This window comes from Corella eumyota, chromosome 6, assembly GCF_963082875.1.
Source record: "Corella eumyota chromosome 6, kaCorEumy4.1, whole genome shotgun sequence".
In the NCBI taxonomy this organism is placed as follows: domain Eukaryota; kingdom Metazoa; phylum Chordata; class Ascidiacea; order Phlebobranchia; family Corellidae; genus Corella; species Corella eumyota.
This window is the reverse complement of record NC_137495.1, coordinates 10,598,113-10,616,088: the sequence shown is the minus strand read 5'-3', so window position 1 is coordinate 10,616,088 and position 17,976 is coordinate 10,598,113. Positions and strand designations below refer to the sequence as shown.

Below are 17,976 nucleotides of genomic sequence, written 5' to 3'. Positions count from 1 at the left end.
AACAAAAGGCAGACACCCCAAGAAATATATGTGCTTATACCAATAAGCACACTCTTTAAAAATGAATGTAGAGTATAAGAGTTAAACTTGCTTAACCGTTTAGTAACAATTATTGACTAAGCCTAACTCAACTCTACGTATGCAGTCCTTAGTGATTGCCAATTGAATAAGGCTACTTTTAGAGGTAAAAGCAAGATAAGACTTAAAATGCGTTAACGAGAATATCTAATGGATGCTGAATCTTTGGCACAAGAAAAGAATATAGAACAGATCACAAGCTACTTTATTATGCTAATCTTCTAATCACGATTCAAGTTACGTTGAGGTTCACGACAAATAACAATTAGATAACGTTTAATTACGATTGATCACGTTTAATAACGATTTTTAAAGAGTGTATCTATAACCTTATTCAAAAAGAAAATAGATGTTAGTATAAAAAACTAAATAGTAAAATAAACTATGCAAATTATGATAAGCTAACATAAACTACTTGTAAATTGCGCAACTAAACACATACAGTGAGCGACTACACATAACACTAACATAAGCTACTGGTATCACATAAAGCGTTAAAGCTTCGCGGTTAGACATAACTATAATATAAAAGTATTAATCATAAAACAAGCCAATTTAAAGACAAAAATAAAACAAGGAAAAGAAGCGATTTAAACAAAGAACAAAAATTTCCCAAGTGAAAATCCTAAGGATTTCACGCTTAAAACCGTATGTCCAGTCGCGGTCTAGAACCACTGACAAGTAATAAAGAAATAATCAGGCGTAAAGCCGCTTAGAAATTAAAAGTCACAGCGCCGCACTGCGCAGGATGTAGCGACGCCGTGCCTCGCAGTACACAAAATAAACACAAAACTTAAGTATGAAAAATAGGTTATTGTCTATAACAAAGCGAGATAAAAATTTTATGAGACCCTGCAAAGAAAAATAAAGAATTTTTAATAAAAAAAATTATTTATTTGGATGCACACACGTTAAAGCTGTTTGATTAATTAAATGGGTTTTAGAAAATACATAATAAAATATTATCACACTAAAACGCATCGTAACAACAACATTACAACTCCTTGGTGTAACTGACATTATATCGATAATTCTGAATAGTTATTTAAAGTACAAGGTTTAAAATAATTTTGAATGTTTTTCAATTACTAATAAACACCTATTAATTGGTAATTAGTGTTAAAATTTTAATTCATTTTTGAGTTACTCCTATCATGATATATAATTGACCAAAATTTAAAAAATTAATAACAACCTTTAAATTTTAATATATAAACACCTATTAATTAGTAATTAGTGATAAAAATTAATGTTTTAATTCATTTTTGATTTACTCATATCATGATATATTTGACCAACATTTAAAAAATTAATAACAACTTTTAAATTTTAATATATAAACACCTATTAATTAGTAATAAAAATTAAAATTTTAATTCATTTTTGAGTTACCAATATCATGATATACAAATGGCTAAGATTTAAAAAATAAATAACAAACTTTAAATTTTAATAAATAAACACCTATTAATTAGTAATTCGTGATAACTAAATGTTGTAAATAGGAGAATAAAAGCACAGTCTGATAATAAATAACATATTAAAATTTTAAAACTGTAAATGTTTACAAACAAAAGTTATGTTAACTCAAAATTTACAGCTTATAAGACACTGGAAAAGATTAATAATATTAATAATAATAATGACAATAACAATATGAAAGATCCGCCGTGATTAACAATGAACTATTATATCAGTAAAAACTAATTTACATAAAAATTCTTTCAAATTGTAACGATTTACTATGATAACAATCAGTTCGAATGACTGTTCTAGAAAATTATTTTACGACATGTGGTGCAATACATTGCATGAGAGTATTAACCGCAATACGATTCAAAATTGAGGATAAACATATTAGCGCGTATTTAACACTCCCCCCAAAAATATAAAGAACACAGAAAGCATATTTTTCCCCTTGAGAATACGCGCGAAACAATAACACTACAAAAAAAAACACTAAAAGGAAACAAAATTAAGGGGTCCTAAGTTCATTTTGAGTCTTTCACAAGACCCATTCACCCCCTCGTCCAAAGGTAGTTTCTCTGCCTGCTTCTGGGTCTTCAGCTCCACCCCTGTCTTAGGTTTTATCTCCGGGTTCCCTTCATGGGATGCACCCATCCTCATCTCCTGGTTCCACAGTCTGATAATAAATAACATATTAAAATTTTAAAACTGTAAATGTTTACAAACAAAAGTTATGTTAACTCAAAATTTACAGCTTATAAGACACTGGAAAAGATTAATAATATTAATAATAATAATGACAATAACAATATGAAAGATCCGCCGTGATTAACAATGAACTATTATATCAGTAAAAACTAATTTACATAAAAATTCTTTCAAATTGTAACGATTTACTATGATAACAATCAGTTCGAATGACTGTTCTAGAAAATTATTTTACGACATGTGGTGCAATACATTGCATGAGAGTATTAACCGCAATACGATTCAAAATTGAGGATAAACATATTAGCGCGTATTTAACACTCCCCCCAAAAATATAAAGAACACAGAAAGCATATTTTTCCCCTTGAGAATACGCGCGAAACAATAACACTACAAAAAAAAACACTAAAAGGAAACAAAATTAAGGGGTCCTAAGTTCATTTTGAGTCTTTCACAAGACCCATTCACCCCCTCGTCCAAAGGTAGTTTCTCTGCCTGCTTCTGGGTCTTCAGCTCCACCCCTGTCTTAGGTTTTATCTCCGGGTTCCCTTCATGGGATGCACCCATCCTCATCTCCTGGTTCCCTTCACGGGAGGCACCAGGCCTTATCTCTGGGTTTCCTTCATGGGATGCACCCATCCTCATCTCCTGGTTCCCTTCACGGGAGGCACCAGGCCTTATCTCTGGGTTTCCTTCATGGGATGCACCCATCCTCATCTCCTGGTTCCCTTCACGGGAGGCACCAGGCCTTATCTCTGGGTTTCCTTCATGGGATGCACCCATCCTCATCTCCTGGTTCCCTTCACGGGAGGCACCAGGCCTTATCTCTGGGTTTCCTTCATTGGAGGGACCTCCATCTGCTTCCACAAGAAGACACAGTTTTGTAATTGGTCTCCGGACGTGAGAATGACCAATTCTCACAAAGACTGATCTAACGAATCCGACCTTGTCCGAAAAAACTTCTAAAATCCTGCCCATTTTCCATTGACCTCTGGGCAGACCGTCGTCAACAATAGCCACAATGTCACCCACTGCAAAATTTCTGCGCTGCTCCCTCCATTTTGGACGGATTGCAATAGATGGCAAATACTCCTTCACAAACCTATTCCAGAAGTGATCAGAAAGTCTTTGAATTTGCCTCCAGCGAGCAGCAGCATAACAATCCCGATCTGTAGTGACAACTGGTGGCAAAACCGAAGGTGGTCTCAACAGCAACAAATCACTGGGAGTCAAAGGCTTTTGACTTCCAGGGGCAAAGGATAAAGGTGTAAGTGGCCTTGAGTTTATCATTGCTGCCACTTCAACAAACAACGTCATTAAGGTTGAATCCGAGCGAGTTCTCCCCATTGCCAAAGATAGAAGAATTCTTCTTACCGATCGAATTTGTCTTTCCCAGCTCCCCCCAAAATGACTTGCGCCTGGTGGATTGAATTTCCAGACAATCCCCTTTTGCCGAAACTCATCTACAATCAATGACTGATTCCAACCCCTTATTGCATCCTTCATAATCTTCTCGGCTCCTATAAAATTTGTGCCATTGTCTGAATAAATGTGTGTAACACAACCACGCATCATAGTAAAGCGTCTAAAGACCAACAGAAATTCATCAGAGGAGAGACCAAATGCCACTTCCAGATGGACAGCTCGAGTAGTCATACATGTGAAGATTGCTCCCCACCTTTTCACCTCACTTCTTCCTTGTTTTACCAATAAAGGCCCCCGACGTGACTAAAGGGACTTTCACCTACACGAAGGCGAGCATATGGCAAATCAGCCATAAACTGTTCCCCAGATTTCCCGTATCGACGACGACACCCAACGCATTGGCCAATAACCTTCCGGATTACTATGCTTGCTTTTCTCCAACCAGTACTTTTCTCTTAACAGCGTGCCAGTGTGATGAAATCCAGAATGGCCACATCTCTGATGTGCCTCCTTCACGAACAACCTGGTAACATGCAAATCGCAGGGCAAGATTGCAGGATGCCTCTGATCATACGAGATTGGCGCTTCATCTAGACGTCCACCAACCCGCAAAACTCCGCCTTCCACAAAAGGGTTGAGCCTTTTCAGCCATTTAGGCACGTTCACTCGTCCACTGCCTTGCTTTTTCATTAGCGAACTTATAATTCCACAGAAATATTTGACTTGTTCATACTTCACCAAAGATCCTTCGACAGCCTTTAAGTTCAGACACTTGAATCCTCGGTTCCGGTTTGTCTTCTCCAATTGCCTTTTGGGCAAGAAAATTGCCAAATCGCAATATCCATGAAACTGCCACCTTTAAACGGTTCAAATCGGAGAAATGACAGATTAACCTCTGTGTGGCACCCCCTTTAAGATCACTGATCTCTGCATGATTGCTTACAACTTCATTAGCAACTTCAGCATGCACTTCTACTGCCTTTGATTTCATCTTTTTTTTTTCAGAGAAAAATCTTCAGAGAACTTTAGAAATTGTGGTCCTTTAACCCACAGACCTGATTTGACAAACGCTTTTGCACCTAGCCCCCTTGACGCCTGGTCTGCTGGGTTAAAATTTCCAGGAACATGTCGCTAAGACTCGACACTTGTTGTTCTTCCTATCTCCTCCAAACGATGTGCAAAGAATATCTTAAATCTGCGTTTTCGATTTCTGATGCAATGCAATACTGCCTCTGAATCACACCAAAAAATTACATTACAAGTTAACTGGAGTTCGTCCCTTAGTAAAGATGACATTCTGGCTGCCAATAACGCTGCAGTCAGTTCCATCCTCGGTATTGTCATAGCACCCTTTTTTGATAGCAAGGCTTTTTCCATCAGAAAGACACAATCGATTTCACCAATACAATTTTCTGTTCTCAAGTAGGCCACAGCACCATACCCTTCCAGCGAAGCATCCGAAAATATATGTATTTCTCGTTTGTTAATTTCTTGCTCAACATTTATTGTTGGCTCCAGGCAGCGCCTAATCCTAACCTCCCTGAGAACATGAAGTTGCTCCAGCCAGTTTTCCCATAACACAACATCTTCATTATTAATGGCCTCATCCCAACCAAGTCCCTGTTCGATAAAGTTGCGTTGCAGCTTTCTGGCCTCTAACACCACTGGAGCCACAAACCCTAAGGGATCAAACAAAGAATTTATTGTAGATAGAATTCCTCTTCGAGTGTAACTGTTTTCCTTTGGTCGAACCTTAAACTCGAATCTGTCCCCTGAAACTGACCAATGAACCCCGAGCACCTTTTCCTCTACGTCATCGCCTAGCGACAATTCCGTTAAGCATTTAGCATGACTTTCTGCTGGCAACGAGTCCATCACAGCCTGACTGTTGCATAACCACTTTGTTAGCACAAATCCTGCCTTTAATAACAGCTCTTTTAAATTAGCAGCTATTGCGATACCCTCCTCTTCTGTCTGCACCGATAACAAGCAATCGTCAACATAGAAGTTTTTTCTTACCACAATAGAAGTCTCTGGCGGAAATAAATGCCCAAATTCAACAGCAACTTGCCTTAGACAAAAAGCAGCGATAGAAGGAGAACTTCGACTTCCGAACAAATGAACCAACATCCGATGTGGCACAGGATCCTTGCTCATATCGCCACCTGGCCACCACAAAAACCGAAATGCATCTCTGTCATCAGCTGCAACACGAACTTGATGAAACATTTCCTTGATGTCACTAGCGATTGCTATTCGATTTTTCCGAAAACGAAGTAGCACACCAACCAGCGAATTCACTAGATCTGGCCCACTGAACAGCATGTCATTTAAAGAAACACCTGAACAGACCGAAGCACAATCAAAAACAATTCTGATCTTGTTGGGCTTTACCACAGGATGGTGAGGAAGATACCACACACGACCAGAACTAACACAATCCCTGAGTTTAATTTCTTCCGCATAGTTACTGTCTATATACGATTGCATCTTCTTATGATATTTCACCATTAGCTCCCCATCCTTGGCAAATCTTCTCTGGAGGGATCTCAGACGGTTATGGGCAGATGACATGTTGTCAGGCAACTCAACTTTGGAACTTTTCCATGGAAGTGGTAGGCAATAGTGACCATCCACCATCCTAACCGTATCCTTTAACATCTGGAAGACTTGGCGATCCTCTGCAGACTGGTCTCTTCCTATCTCACATACAACACTGGACCCAAATGGCTGTGACAGTTCACTTTCCAAACTCTTTGTCACCACCACATTATTCATAGCAGCTGTCGATAATGACCTCTGACCCCCAACAAGCGACAATCCCAATTTTGACTTCATGATTGTCGGATCATTACAACTGCTTCCAGAGGCGACGACCTTCCATTCATGAACCTCGGCAAGGTTTGCTCCGAGCAGAAGTGTAACCCTTCCCTGATCAATGAAAGGAAACGAAAAATTTTTAAGATAGTCATACCGCTGTGAATTAAAGTCCTCGGGCAAAGGGTTAGGAGAAGCTGGAATTGATGGCACCATCACTACATCCTGGAGAGACATGACTGCATCAAATGCCCGATCCATTGAGCGCACCTTAAAGGAGAAGGTCTGTGTTTTTTCTAGCTTGTCTCCGTTCACTGTCTTCAACCACAGATTACATGCTTTTCCCTACAATTTAAGGTTCTGAACTAGCTCTGGGATGCAAAATGATGCCGAGGAGCCAGGATCAAGAAACGCATATGTCTTGAACTCCCTTCCATTAGAAAAAAACACAACAGGCACAACATTTAGACAACATGCTGTATCTCCCATAGCAACCGAGTTTACAGAAGCCTCGGCAGCGCCCTCTTGCATGATTAAAGATTTCTTTTCGTCTGGATGTAAAGTCCAATGATGTCCATCACTCTTACATCCCTTTATCGAGCACAACTTCTTCTTTATGCAATTCCTGCTAAAATGCCCAGGATTGAGACAGCAAAAACACAGCCTTGAATTCTTTACAAGGTCTCTTCTTTCCTGGAGAGATTTCCCTCGAAATTCATAGCACTGGCCAAGATAATGGGCTTTTTTGCAGACCACACAAATTGGCTTAAACTTGCTAACATTGCAAGCAGACTTATTTGACTCTTCCGGAGTAGCCACAGACACTTCAGTGCTGTGCACTCCACCACCCCGACGTTGAAGTATATTCTTTTGTCTTTTTCCAGATCCAGAGCGCAAACTTCGCCCATAAGTAGAATTGAGAGTCTTCGAACAATGAAATATGAATTCCGCGAAATCATTGAACCTAGCATAGTACCCTGCCTTTGCCTCAACTTCAGCAGAGTATTTTATCCAGTCTTCCTGTAAATTTGGCGGCAATTTCCGCACAATTGAACTAATAAAATCAACCGTATCCAAAACAGATGCTGATTGCACTTCTTGAAGGGCACTTAAACATTTCTGAATCTTAACAGACAGTCGACGCAAAGATTCTGGTTTGTCATCAATAATACTAGATATTTCGTGTAGACTTCGCTCACATGCTTTGGCTATTCTATGAGCAGATCCGAATTCGAACTCAAGGCACTGGCGCGCCAAATCATACCCGTTAATTGTGTCATCAGAGTAAGGAATTAAAAGGTCAGCAACATGCTTCTCGCAATGTTGAATTAAATAAACAAGAGCCAAGGTTTTGTCACCAGCAAGCCGGGCACCAATAAGGGAATCAAATTTAATCATGAATGTTCGATATTCCAGTGGATCACCATTAAATTGAGCAATTTGTGGCTTAGGTAAAAACCGCTCTCCAATCTCTGACTTAAAATTGTGTTCCGTAACCTTTCTCAAGACTGGGGGTGACCTTTTCAATTGCCTTAACGGTTCAGTAAAGAATGGAAGTGGCTGTCTATCATGTGTAGGCATAACCTTTTCCGTCTGTTTCGCTTCAAGGACAGGTTGGCTCTCTATCTTAGGTAATCTAGCCTTAGCAATCCTCTCACCACGGATTGAGGACATCTCAGACATGCAAGACAATTCTTCCTCCCTCTCATGTTCGATTAAAATCATTTCTCTTTTTATGTCGTTCTCTCGCATGATTCGATCTTGTTCTGCCTCACGTTGGCGTCGTTCTAATGCAAGACGTTTTTCCTCTGCCTCTCTTTCTTTGCTTCTTCTTCTCGTTTCAAAGCAAGCCGCTTTTCTTCTGCTTCTCTTTCTAGGGCTAGGCGCTCATCTTCGAGTTGCCTCTTTTCCTTCTCAGCCTGTTCGGCTGCGCGTTCTGCATCAAGCTGCAGAGCCACTGATCTGGTGTTCAACGCCTTTACCCTCCTTCGAGACGAAGAAGTACTAACTGACGAGTGAGTCCGGCGACTGCGTATGCTTCTTACGCTAACAGCATCATGCACACCCCTTTGTTCAACCTTTTCCAGCCATTGAGAGACACGAGCATCAAACTCTCCCTTTGAAGTCACAACATCTTCTTTCTTAGAGTTTGTATCAGGCATAGAATCCTCTTCCGCCACTTCCTCACATAAGGACATTATTTTATTGTAGCATTCATTAATTTCGAGTAGCAACAGCTTTAAGGCACTTGCCCCTTGTGGCTTTAGCATTAGGCTTTCAGCCCGCGTATAAAAGCCTTGTAATGTTTCCAAAAGTCGCTTTACACTGCGACGCTCTTGTTGTGACAACACAAGATCAGCATGTGACACAGATTTTGACATGATGATAAACTCAGTCAATCAGACACCAAATGATTCAAAATTCAACACCAACAATGTACAATGTGTTGAAACGATGTTAAATACTCTTTAGCTAGCACCTAGTGGTCAAATGCTGGAGTATTTAATATGGCAACAAATTTGTAACTGCCTATAGCCGTTTGCCTTATAAAGTAAGTAGCGCTTAGAGGCACACTACAGCAATAACTCTTCTTGGATAAAAAACCACTTCGTTTACATGTATTTAACACGAATAATGGCACACAAATTTCATCCACGTTCAAGAATTAGTACCCGAAATTTCTAAAAGAAACGAATAACGCGTGTGAATATACAAAAAATATGATAACAATAACTACACAGGTATTAACTATAGTAAGGCACAAATTAAGCTTACCAACACAGTATGCTAACCACTCAAAAATACTGGCAAATTCGGCAAAAACAGTGATACAATAACAGTAGTGAATACTAGAAGAATAAAAAACCTAACGTTAGTCTATATGCATTAATAACAGGTTATTTGGCATAAAAGTAGATCCATTAACAAAATTTACAAGTATCAATAAAAACATACCAGTTATTAAAAAAGGTGTTCAACTCTTAATGGGCAGTTGTGACACAATAAGGTAAGCTGCTTACTTACTGCAATAGTAGGCAAGCATGTTAAAAATAAGAAATTACAGTCTACATCAAATAACACAAATAGCAGTTAACAATACAGCAATATTAAAATACCTGATATCCAGTCAGTAAGATCTAACAGAAAAACAGTGTCAACCAACAGTACTACCCAAGTGAACAATCACAGTTCTAAAAGGGTGTTATAAAAAACATTAAAAAACACTGTTAAGATACCCCAAGACTATGTATGTTATTGGCCAGTTTTGCACGTGGTTAAAGATTATGACATATTTTAAACATTTAAAAAACAGATTAGTAACATATTTACACTACAAAGAACAAAAAATAATTACCAGAAATTCCAATCAGTCAATGAAAGATCCGCCGTGATTAACAATGAACTATTATATCAGTAAAAACTAATTTACATAAAAATTCTTCCAAATTATAACGATTTACTTTGATAACAATCAGTTCTAATGACTGTTCTAGAAAGTTATTTTACGACATGTGGTGCAATACATTGCATGAGAGTATTAACCGCAATACGATTCAAAATTGAGGATAAACATATTAGCGCGTATTTAACATATACAAACAAAAAAAAATTATTTATGCAAAGTATTGGCTACATAATTAATAAGCAGAAAATATACATAAGGCGGTAATAAAAAGTAAAATGAAATACATTTGTTTGTTAATAAGCTTGGTGTACATCATAATTCATTAAAAAAACTATCTTGTCATTTAAGGTTAAATCAAAAAGGTTTGCATTTTAAATAAGTTATTTCCAAAACTCTCTTATATTGCCTACCATAATTCAACCTTTTTTATGTTGCTTACTACTTGCCTGGACAATATAACACAGGAATGCATAATTATTTAGAAGTAATAACAAATTTCAACTTGTTTAAAAAAACATTTAAACGCAAATCAATACTTTTTAGTAACCAAGGCGTTGTGGCTTAGTGGTATTTAAAATAGCAACCTTTCAAAAATAGTACGAACAACACACTAAAATATTAAACGATTTAAAAAAATGGGTCTTAAAATGATATTACAATTAATGAACGCTTACAATTAATGAATTAATTTTTGTTTTCGAAACATATATTGTAAGGGGATTTTTTTATTTACCAGAAATGTGTTGCGCAATATGCTTCACTTTAAAGAATTAAAAAGTGTAATTGGAAATTAAAATTTTAAGACAATGGTATCATCATGTAAGAAACTTTGGTTTTTAATTTTTTCTGTCACCTTAAAGTTACTTTATTGATTTATGAGTTTTACTTAACGACATACCAAAACAAACCTTTCGTTTAAAAGAAAACAAAGTATTAAAAAGTGGTCTAATACGAGTGTTATATGTTTATTTAAGTGTAAGATTTCTCCATTTTTATTGTTTTTTAACTATCTTTTGCTGGATTGCTGAAATTGCAGAAAAGTAGAGTTATTATATTTAATTGATTTTGATCCATCGTAGAACAAAGTAACGGAAAAAATAGGTTTATATTGGCTGGTGATGGCAAAAAAATCACAACCAAAAATACCAGAAACTGGTAAAAAGTTTTTGTTACCAAATCTTAAGGCCATGGAAACTTCAAATATAGAGACTGATGGTTCGGATGGTGGATCAAGAAAGTGAAAAAGGCCATTAAGATATATAGAGAGTAAAGGTAGTTGTAATTAAAACGTGTTGTGTTGTATAATTTTGTTACATTAACTTTTATCTAAAAATCTAAGACGACGAGCCTTTAATGCAGCCAAAAAAATCTACCCCAAATGCTAAATCATATTAGGCAAGCGCAATAGTATTTTTTGTAAATAACTTTATGGTATTACCTTCAATTTTTGGTTAGGAATTTTACAGTAAACAATATTTTTATAACTCTAAATTGTTTTTGTAGAAAACACTTTCACGAACACTCTATGGAAATACGATATAAAAACTCATGTAGAATTATTAGTTTATGCTAAAAATTTACACATAAAATAACGAAATAACAACTTCACAATGGCGTCTCTAATACAATTTGTCGAATATTTGCTTGGTAATAACTCCAGGTGGTTTATAGTAAAGTTTGAAAATTATTTAACGTGTAAAATATTATATTAACGAAACAATAGATTATTAAAAATAATACTTTGTATGTATAGTGACAAAACAATTACTAAGAAATGAGTAGAAATGGTGGTCAAACCCATAGAGATATTATTGCATGTGTAGTCAAGTCTTGTAAAAGCCGAAAAATAAAGAAGTCTGCTATTAGTTTTCACAGGTGTTTAAAAGTGGTCAAATATAGAATAAAGTTCAGTAAGTTTGTTTTGTAATAACACCAGATAACACAAAAAAAAGAAATGGTGTAAATACAGTTTTTAGTAATATATAAGTGTAAATGCAGTTTCCAGTGGTATGTCTAGTAACACGTTTTTTAGATTTCCCAAGTTGCTGCTAGAACGACTCTCTGCAATTCAAAGAAAAAATTTAAAGGGGGTTAAATACTGTAACGTTCGAGTCTTTTATTCTTTCGTATCATAAGCCGTATTATAATTTAAAGTTTATTATAGCGAAAAGATAAACATACAAAACGTTCACAAACTCGTAACCCGAATACTACCTCCGTTCAGCCTGCTCTCCAACTTAAATCAATCCCGTGACGCCCTTATCAGCGGGTGCAGACCAATCATTAATTTAAAGGCAAATTAAGTGATAACGCTATTTGTTACATTCCTCCCTTCCCGATGAAGGAATGCTTTACAATATAACAAAAACATACACAGTAAACATAAAAGCGGTAAACATTAATAATAAATCAGAGGATACAGAACATTATACGTTTAAAGTTAATACTAATAAGATTTGCCAAGTAATTCATGAAATTTAATTAACCTGATGTCTCTAACTATGTGATAAGGAAAAAACTTGACAGATCGGATTAAATATGTTATATCGTTAATACGTTTAACTACTTTATATGGACCGCAAGGCTTATCCCCAAATTGTCTTAGCCATACATTTTCACCATTTAAAAAACATTTGTATGAGTTCACGTTGTGATTAAAATTAATTTTTTCTTCTTCCACAGTAAAATTTTCTGCTCTTAACAATTTAAGCACGTCAGACCTACTAAAATACCAGTAGTACCTTCTGTGCAGATGTTTTAGCGCCACTTTAGGCGTGTGATAATTTTTAATGGTAAAGTCTAATGCAGATTGTTGAAGGGATCGTGGGACAATCAATTGATAAGTTTCAGATTGATTGTAGGGTGAAATCCATCTTCTATATAATATACCATCCTGCAGTGTAAGGCTGTCCCATTGTTGATAATAGGAATAAGCGGTTTAAACTTGGTCGTTTTAAACCGGTATTCTTCCAATAAACAATGCTTTTTATATCTTTATCCAGATTTTGTTCTTTACGAATTAAGCTTGGCGTCTGCAGGGGAATTTTTTGTGGCATTGCAATTATTCTTCGTATGTGCACTATTTTCGGATTATTTTTCATTTCTGTTTTGATCATTTCTTTTTTCTTCCGGGTTTCATTACCAACAGCATTTGATTTAATTAATTTTAAAACTTCTGTCCTTAAATCATTAATTGATAGTGACATTGTGGTCTTTAACAAAGAAAGCTCTACTTCATTTTTATTTTTTACACTTTCTTGTTCATTTTTCCATTCCTTGAACAGCTGTAAATCTTCCTGTAATTTTTCAAACTGTTTCTTCATATTTTCAAAGGTATTCATCACTTTAACCATGACTTTAATTTCAATTTTCTTTTTAATTTATTCTTAATCTTCGCATCGGCTAATGCTTTCATTTCCATTATAGTATTCTTCAGGTGCGCCAATTTCACTTGAAGTTGCACAATACATTTTAATTTAATATTCTACACAATCTCGGCAGGGCCTCCAATGTAACGTTCGAGTCTTTTATTCTTTCGTATCATAAGCCGTATTATAATTTAAAGTTTATTATAGCAAAAAGATAAACATACAAAACGTTCACAAACTCGTAACCCGAATACTACCTCCGTTCAGCCTGCTCTCCAACTTAAATCAATCCCGTGACCTTTGTAAAAAAAATAATAATAAAGTAATTTACACCCCAATTCTTAAAAAAATTGCTACCACCCTTTATACATGTTCGCCTGAAGCATATTTTTACATCAGACGTCATCTAACTTAAGCACCATAAAAGGTCTTCCAGGCATTACTACAGAAGCTATAGCTTCAATTACCCATAAGCAATCCAACCTAAATTATAAATTACTTTTTAATTTGGTTTTGGATGAGATGTCTGTAAAAAAAAATTGAGTGGGATGGAAATAAAAACATTGGCTTTGTTGACCTGGGTGATAATGTTGAAAGTGAAACAAAAGGAATAGCAAAAAATGCTTTAGTGTTCATGCTTGTTCCACTTAATGGAAATTTTAAGGTGCCTGTTGCATACTATTTTACGGATGGTTTGTCTGGTCTAGTTTTAGCAAATCTGGTTAAAACTACATTAAAATGTTTATTCATAAATAATGTAAAGGTGGTTTCACTTACTTGTGACGGATTTGGTTGCTACCAAAGTATGCTGGGGAGCTTAGGTGTTTTTCTAACATTTTCCATCACAGAGAGTTATTATTAAAACTCCAAAAGGAATAATAAAGTGGGACCTAATCAATAAATTGCACAACCTTCAAAACATGGAAGGGCTCAGATTAGCAAACAAACTTTATAAAAATCATATTGAATTTGCAACACAAAAAATGAAAGTAAACTTGGCCGTACAAACTTTTAGCTCTTCTGTAGCAAAAGCATTAACCTGCTTATTGGAATTGGGATATGAAGAGTTTAAGGGATGCGAAGAAACTATACAATTTGTAACTATTATTGACCGGCTTTTTGATACTTTTAACTCTAAAAATCCTTTCGGAAAGGGATATAAAGCCCCATTGAAACCCAGGAACAAATGTTGCTGGTTACCTTTTCTACAGGAAACCAAAAATGTTTTAATTAGCTTGAAGAATAAAAACAACACACCTTTATACAGCACAAGAAAAATCACTGTAATTGGCTATATATTAGCAATTAAAAATATTTTATTGATTTATAAAGAATATATTGAGGAAAAATGTTTACTAAAATATTTTCTTACCTACAAACTCTCAAAAGATTTTTTGGAACTTTGCAAATACAACTAACTCAGTTGAGATAGGTTAAAAAATGATTACTGATTACTCTCTAGCCTCAATCGAACAACTTTCCAGCATGGTAGAATCAATTTCTGCATACATATCTGGATTTGTTGCAAAAAATTTAATAAAACCTCTAATATGCAACTGTTGTGTAAATGCCTTCTACACAAGTGAACAACCGGAATTTGTTAGGTTTATTTTAATTAAAATAAAAGACAATGGAGGACTCACTTACTCCTCTCCTGATTTTTTAAAAATTGGATACACAACTGAGCAAATTTTTCGTCGCCACCTCCAGGCTAATGGGCACAAACCTAGTGTAAGAAATAACCTGCAAATATATATCTTAAGCAATGTATTGCAAAATTTAAGAAACCAGTCCAGCTTTAATCAACTACATGATCATGATTGCCAAAACAATCATCCCATTGAGCTTACTAGGCAAATTGTTCTACAATATTTAAATGTTAGGCAAAAGCCTAATAAAGTAGTACTATTTAAAAGCCAATAGATAGTAAAATACACTTTTTAGGTATCTTAGCTCAGGTGCAGCTCTTATTCACCTTTTTATTTTATTGTTTTATCAAATACCTATATTAAAATATTTATTTCAGGTACCTTGTGTATACCATTCTGTATTTATTTGTAATTTTTTTAAGTATATACCTTGCGTTAATTTATTCCTGTTTTCATTTTTATATTTTTGGTAAACATTGTGTTTACCTTTTTGTATCCATTTGTATATTTTTACTGTTTTTTATGTATATTTTGTGTATACTATCCTGTATTTATTTGTAAATTTTTTTTAAATACATTTATATATATTGATATTGTTGCTTTTTTGTATACTTTATGTATACCATTCCGTTTTTATTTATAAAGTTTTTTGTATATTTATTTAAATATATTAATTTATTGTTGCTTTTTTTGTACACTTTATGTATACCAATTCGTATTTGTTTGTAAATATTTTAAAATTCGTTTATATATATTTTTTTATCGTTGCTTTTTTTGTATACTTTATGAATACCATTCTTTATTTGTTTGTAAATATTTTAAATTTGTTTATATATATTAATTTATTGTTGCTTTTTTTTGTACACTTTATGAATACCATTCCGTATTTGTTTGTAAATTTTTTTGTATATTCATTTATATATATTAATTTATTGTTGCTTTTTTTTGTACACTTTATGAATACCATTCCGTATTTGTTTGTAAATTTTTTAGTATATTCATTTATATATATTAATTTATTGTTCCTTTTTTTGTATACTTTATGTATACCAATTCGTATTTGTTTGTAAATATTTTAAAATTCGTTTATATATATTTTTTTATCGTTGCTTTTTTTGTATACTTTATGAATACCATTCTTTATTTGTTTGTAAATATTTTAAATTTGTTTATATATATTAATTTATTGTTGCTTTTTTTGTATACCATTTTGCAATTTTTTATACAACTTATATATATATATTAATTTTATTATTCCTTTTTTGTATACCATTTCGCATATACTTTTATACCTTAATATACTATAAAAAATTTAAATTTAGACTAACCTTTTATTATTGATTGACTGATTTTACTGATTTGTGTCTGCCACCACCATTCTGTTGCACATAATATTACTAGTAGAGTTGACAGGCAGCCAGGAGGCTAAAATGTATTATAAAACGAAACAAATAGAGTTTGATATGAACATTTAGAAAACTTTTCTAAAAATAGTTTGTTAAGAGGGTTTTTGGGTTTGGTAAGATTTTTCATTTATTTATTTTAATGACCAGTCGACAAGGCCAAATCCTCTTAAATATTAATACTTTTAAAACATACTTTAATTTAAAACAATTTAATTTAGAAACAGTATATTTTTTATAAACAAAATAAAATGCTTTTACTTTATTTAACAAAAAATAATAATAATTGTTAAAATTTTTTGGCAACTCTGGCTAGTATGGCAAATCGGTCTTCAATTTTTGACACAAAATTGTTGTGATGCCCACTCTAGCGTATATATTAGTATCTCTATGGTTACAATTGTGTTAACAAAAAAACTGTGTACCAAATTTTTTTAAATAATTAAAACAAAATGAAATTAGTAACTAAAAAAAACGGGAAAAAAATTTGAATGACATGCAACTACTCATAAATATTTTAAACGAAGATACAAATAAGTTCATTAACATCGTAGAATGTAAAATAACGATTCTATAACCGTTACAAAAAAAACATACCTGGGATGAAATTACAAATCCTTATAATGCTTTGAACACAAAACTTACAAGAAATTCGGCTCAAATTTAGCAATTGTGGAAAAACATTAAAAAAAACAAAGAGGATGTAAAGTTCCAACGAAGGGAAATTTTTAAGACCGGAGGAGGGAAACCATCCCTTGCGCTTGAAACAATGTCGGATCAAGTCTCGGGTAAATATTTCGTATCAAAATGCGTTGATACTACTTTACTAAAAACTTGTTATTTTTAGCAATAATACCATCTCAAATGGTTCCGTTAAGAAATTTGTTCGACGACGATGCGTCGGCGTTTTCGTCCGAAACTTTCCCTGTTTTGGATGACGTTTTTTTTGCTCAAGGTGATTTTTTTTCTTAAAATATATCTATTTTTTTATAAATTGTTTTTCAATGTTAAAAAATTGCAATAGGTACAACAAAAATTGTTTCAAATTCAAGAACGGCCAAATCGGAAGTAGAATTACGCCTTTCTTTGCTTCAAAAGTAAAACGAAAGGAATGGGAACAGGAAGTTAAACACCAAATGAAAAACTACGCCTTAAAAACGAAATTGTTAAATAAGTAAGTAAATATTATTTTAATTTTATTTCTGTTTTTTACCTTGTAAATATTATTTAATGTTTTTTCTTAATATATTTTACCACAAATTTAAACCTGTTTTATTTTTATTTCTTATAAAAAACGATAATATATATATATACTATATAACAACAAATTATTAGTATGAATTGTAAAGATAAAATTCTAATAACAAATTACTACAAAGAAAAATTAAATAAATAAATATAGTTTTACACAGTACATACAGTTTTATTAAAAATTATAAATACAGTTATAAAATTTTTTAAAAAATTAAAAAACTGAACTATATACACATATATATACACAAATATGTTATATATACACAAATATATGTAAAAAAGAAAACACAAAAAAAATATTTATGAAAAAAAAATTGTGATATGTGTTGTCGAAAATAATTACCACCACCTGTAGCTGGAATAGATTCAATAGAAGGTTTTTCAGAACAAGTAATAGAAGG

At 33.9% G+C, this 17,976-nt stretch overlaps 1 protein-coding gene across 1 annotated transcript; it reads right to left on the bottom strand.

Moving 5' to 3' along the window:
* Nucleotides 1-2,037: 2,037 nt before the first annotated feature.
* LOC145755824 (uncharacterized) lies at nucleotides 2,038-8,247 on the bottom strand. The gene is made up of 6 exons (XM_082572065.1): nucleotides 6,862-8,247; nucleotides 4,933-6,813; nucleotides 4,572-4,669; nucleotides 4,089-4,486; nucleotides 2,714-3,773; nucleotides 2,038-2,221 (listed from the first exon to the last, which is right to left on the bottom strand). Exons 1-6 carry the CDS (start codon nucleotides 8,245-8,247, stop codon nucleotides 2,038-2,040), a joined length of 5,007 nt encoding a protein of 1,668 aa, XP_082428191.1.
* Between the last annotated feature and the right edge of the window lie 9,729 nt (nucleotides 8,248-17,976).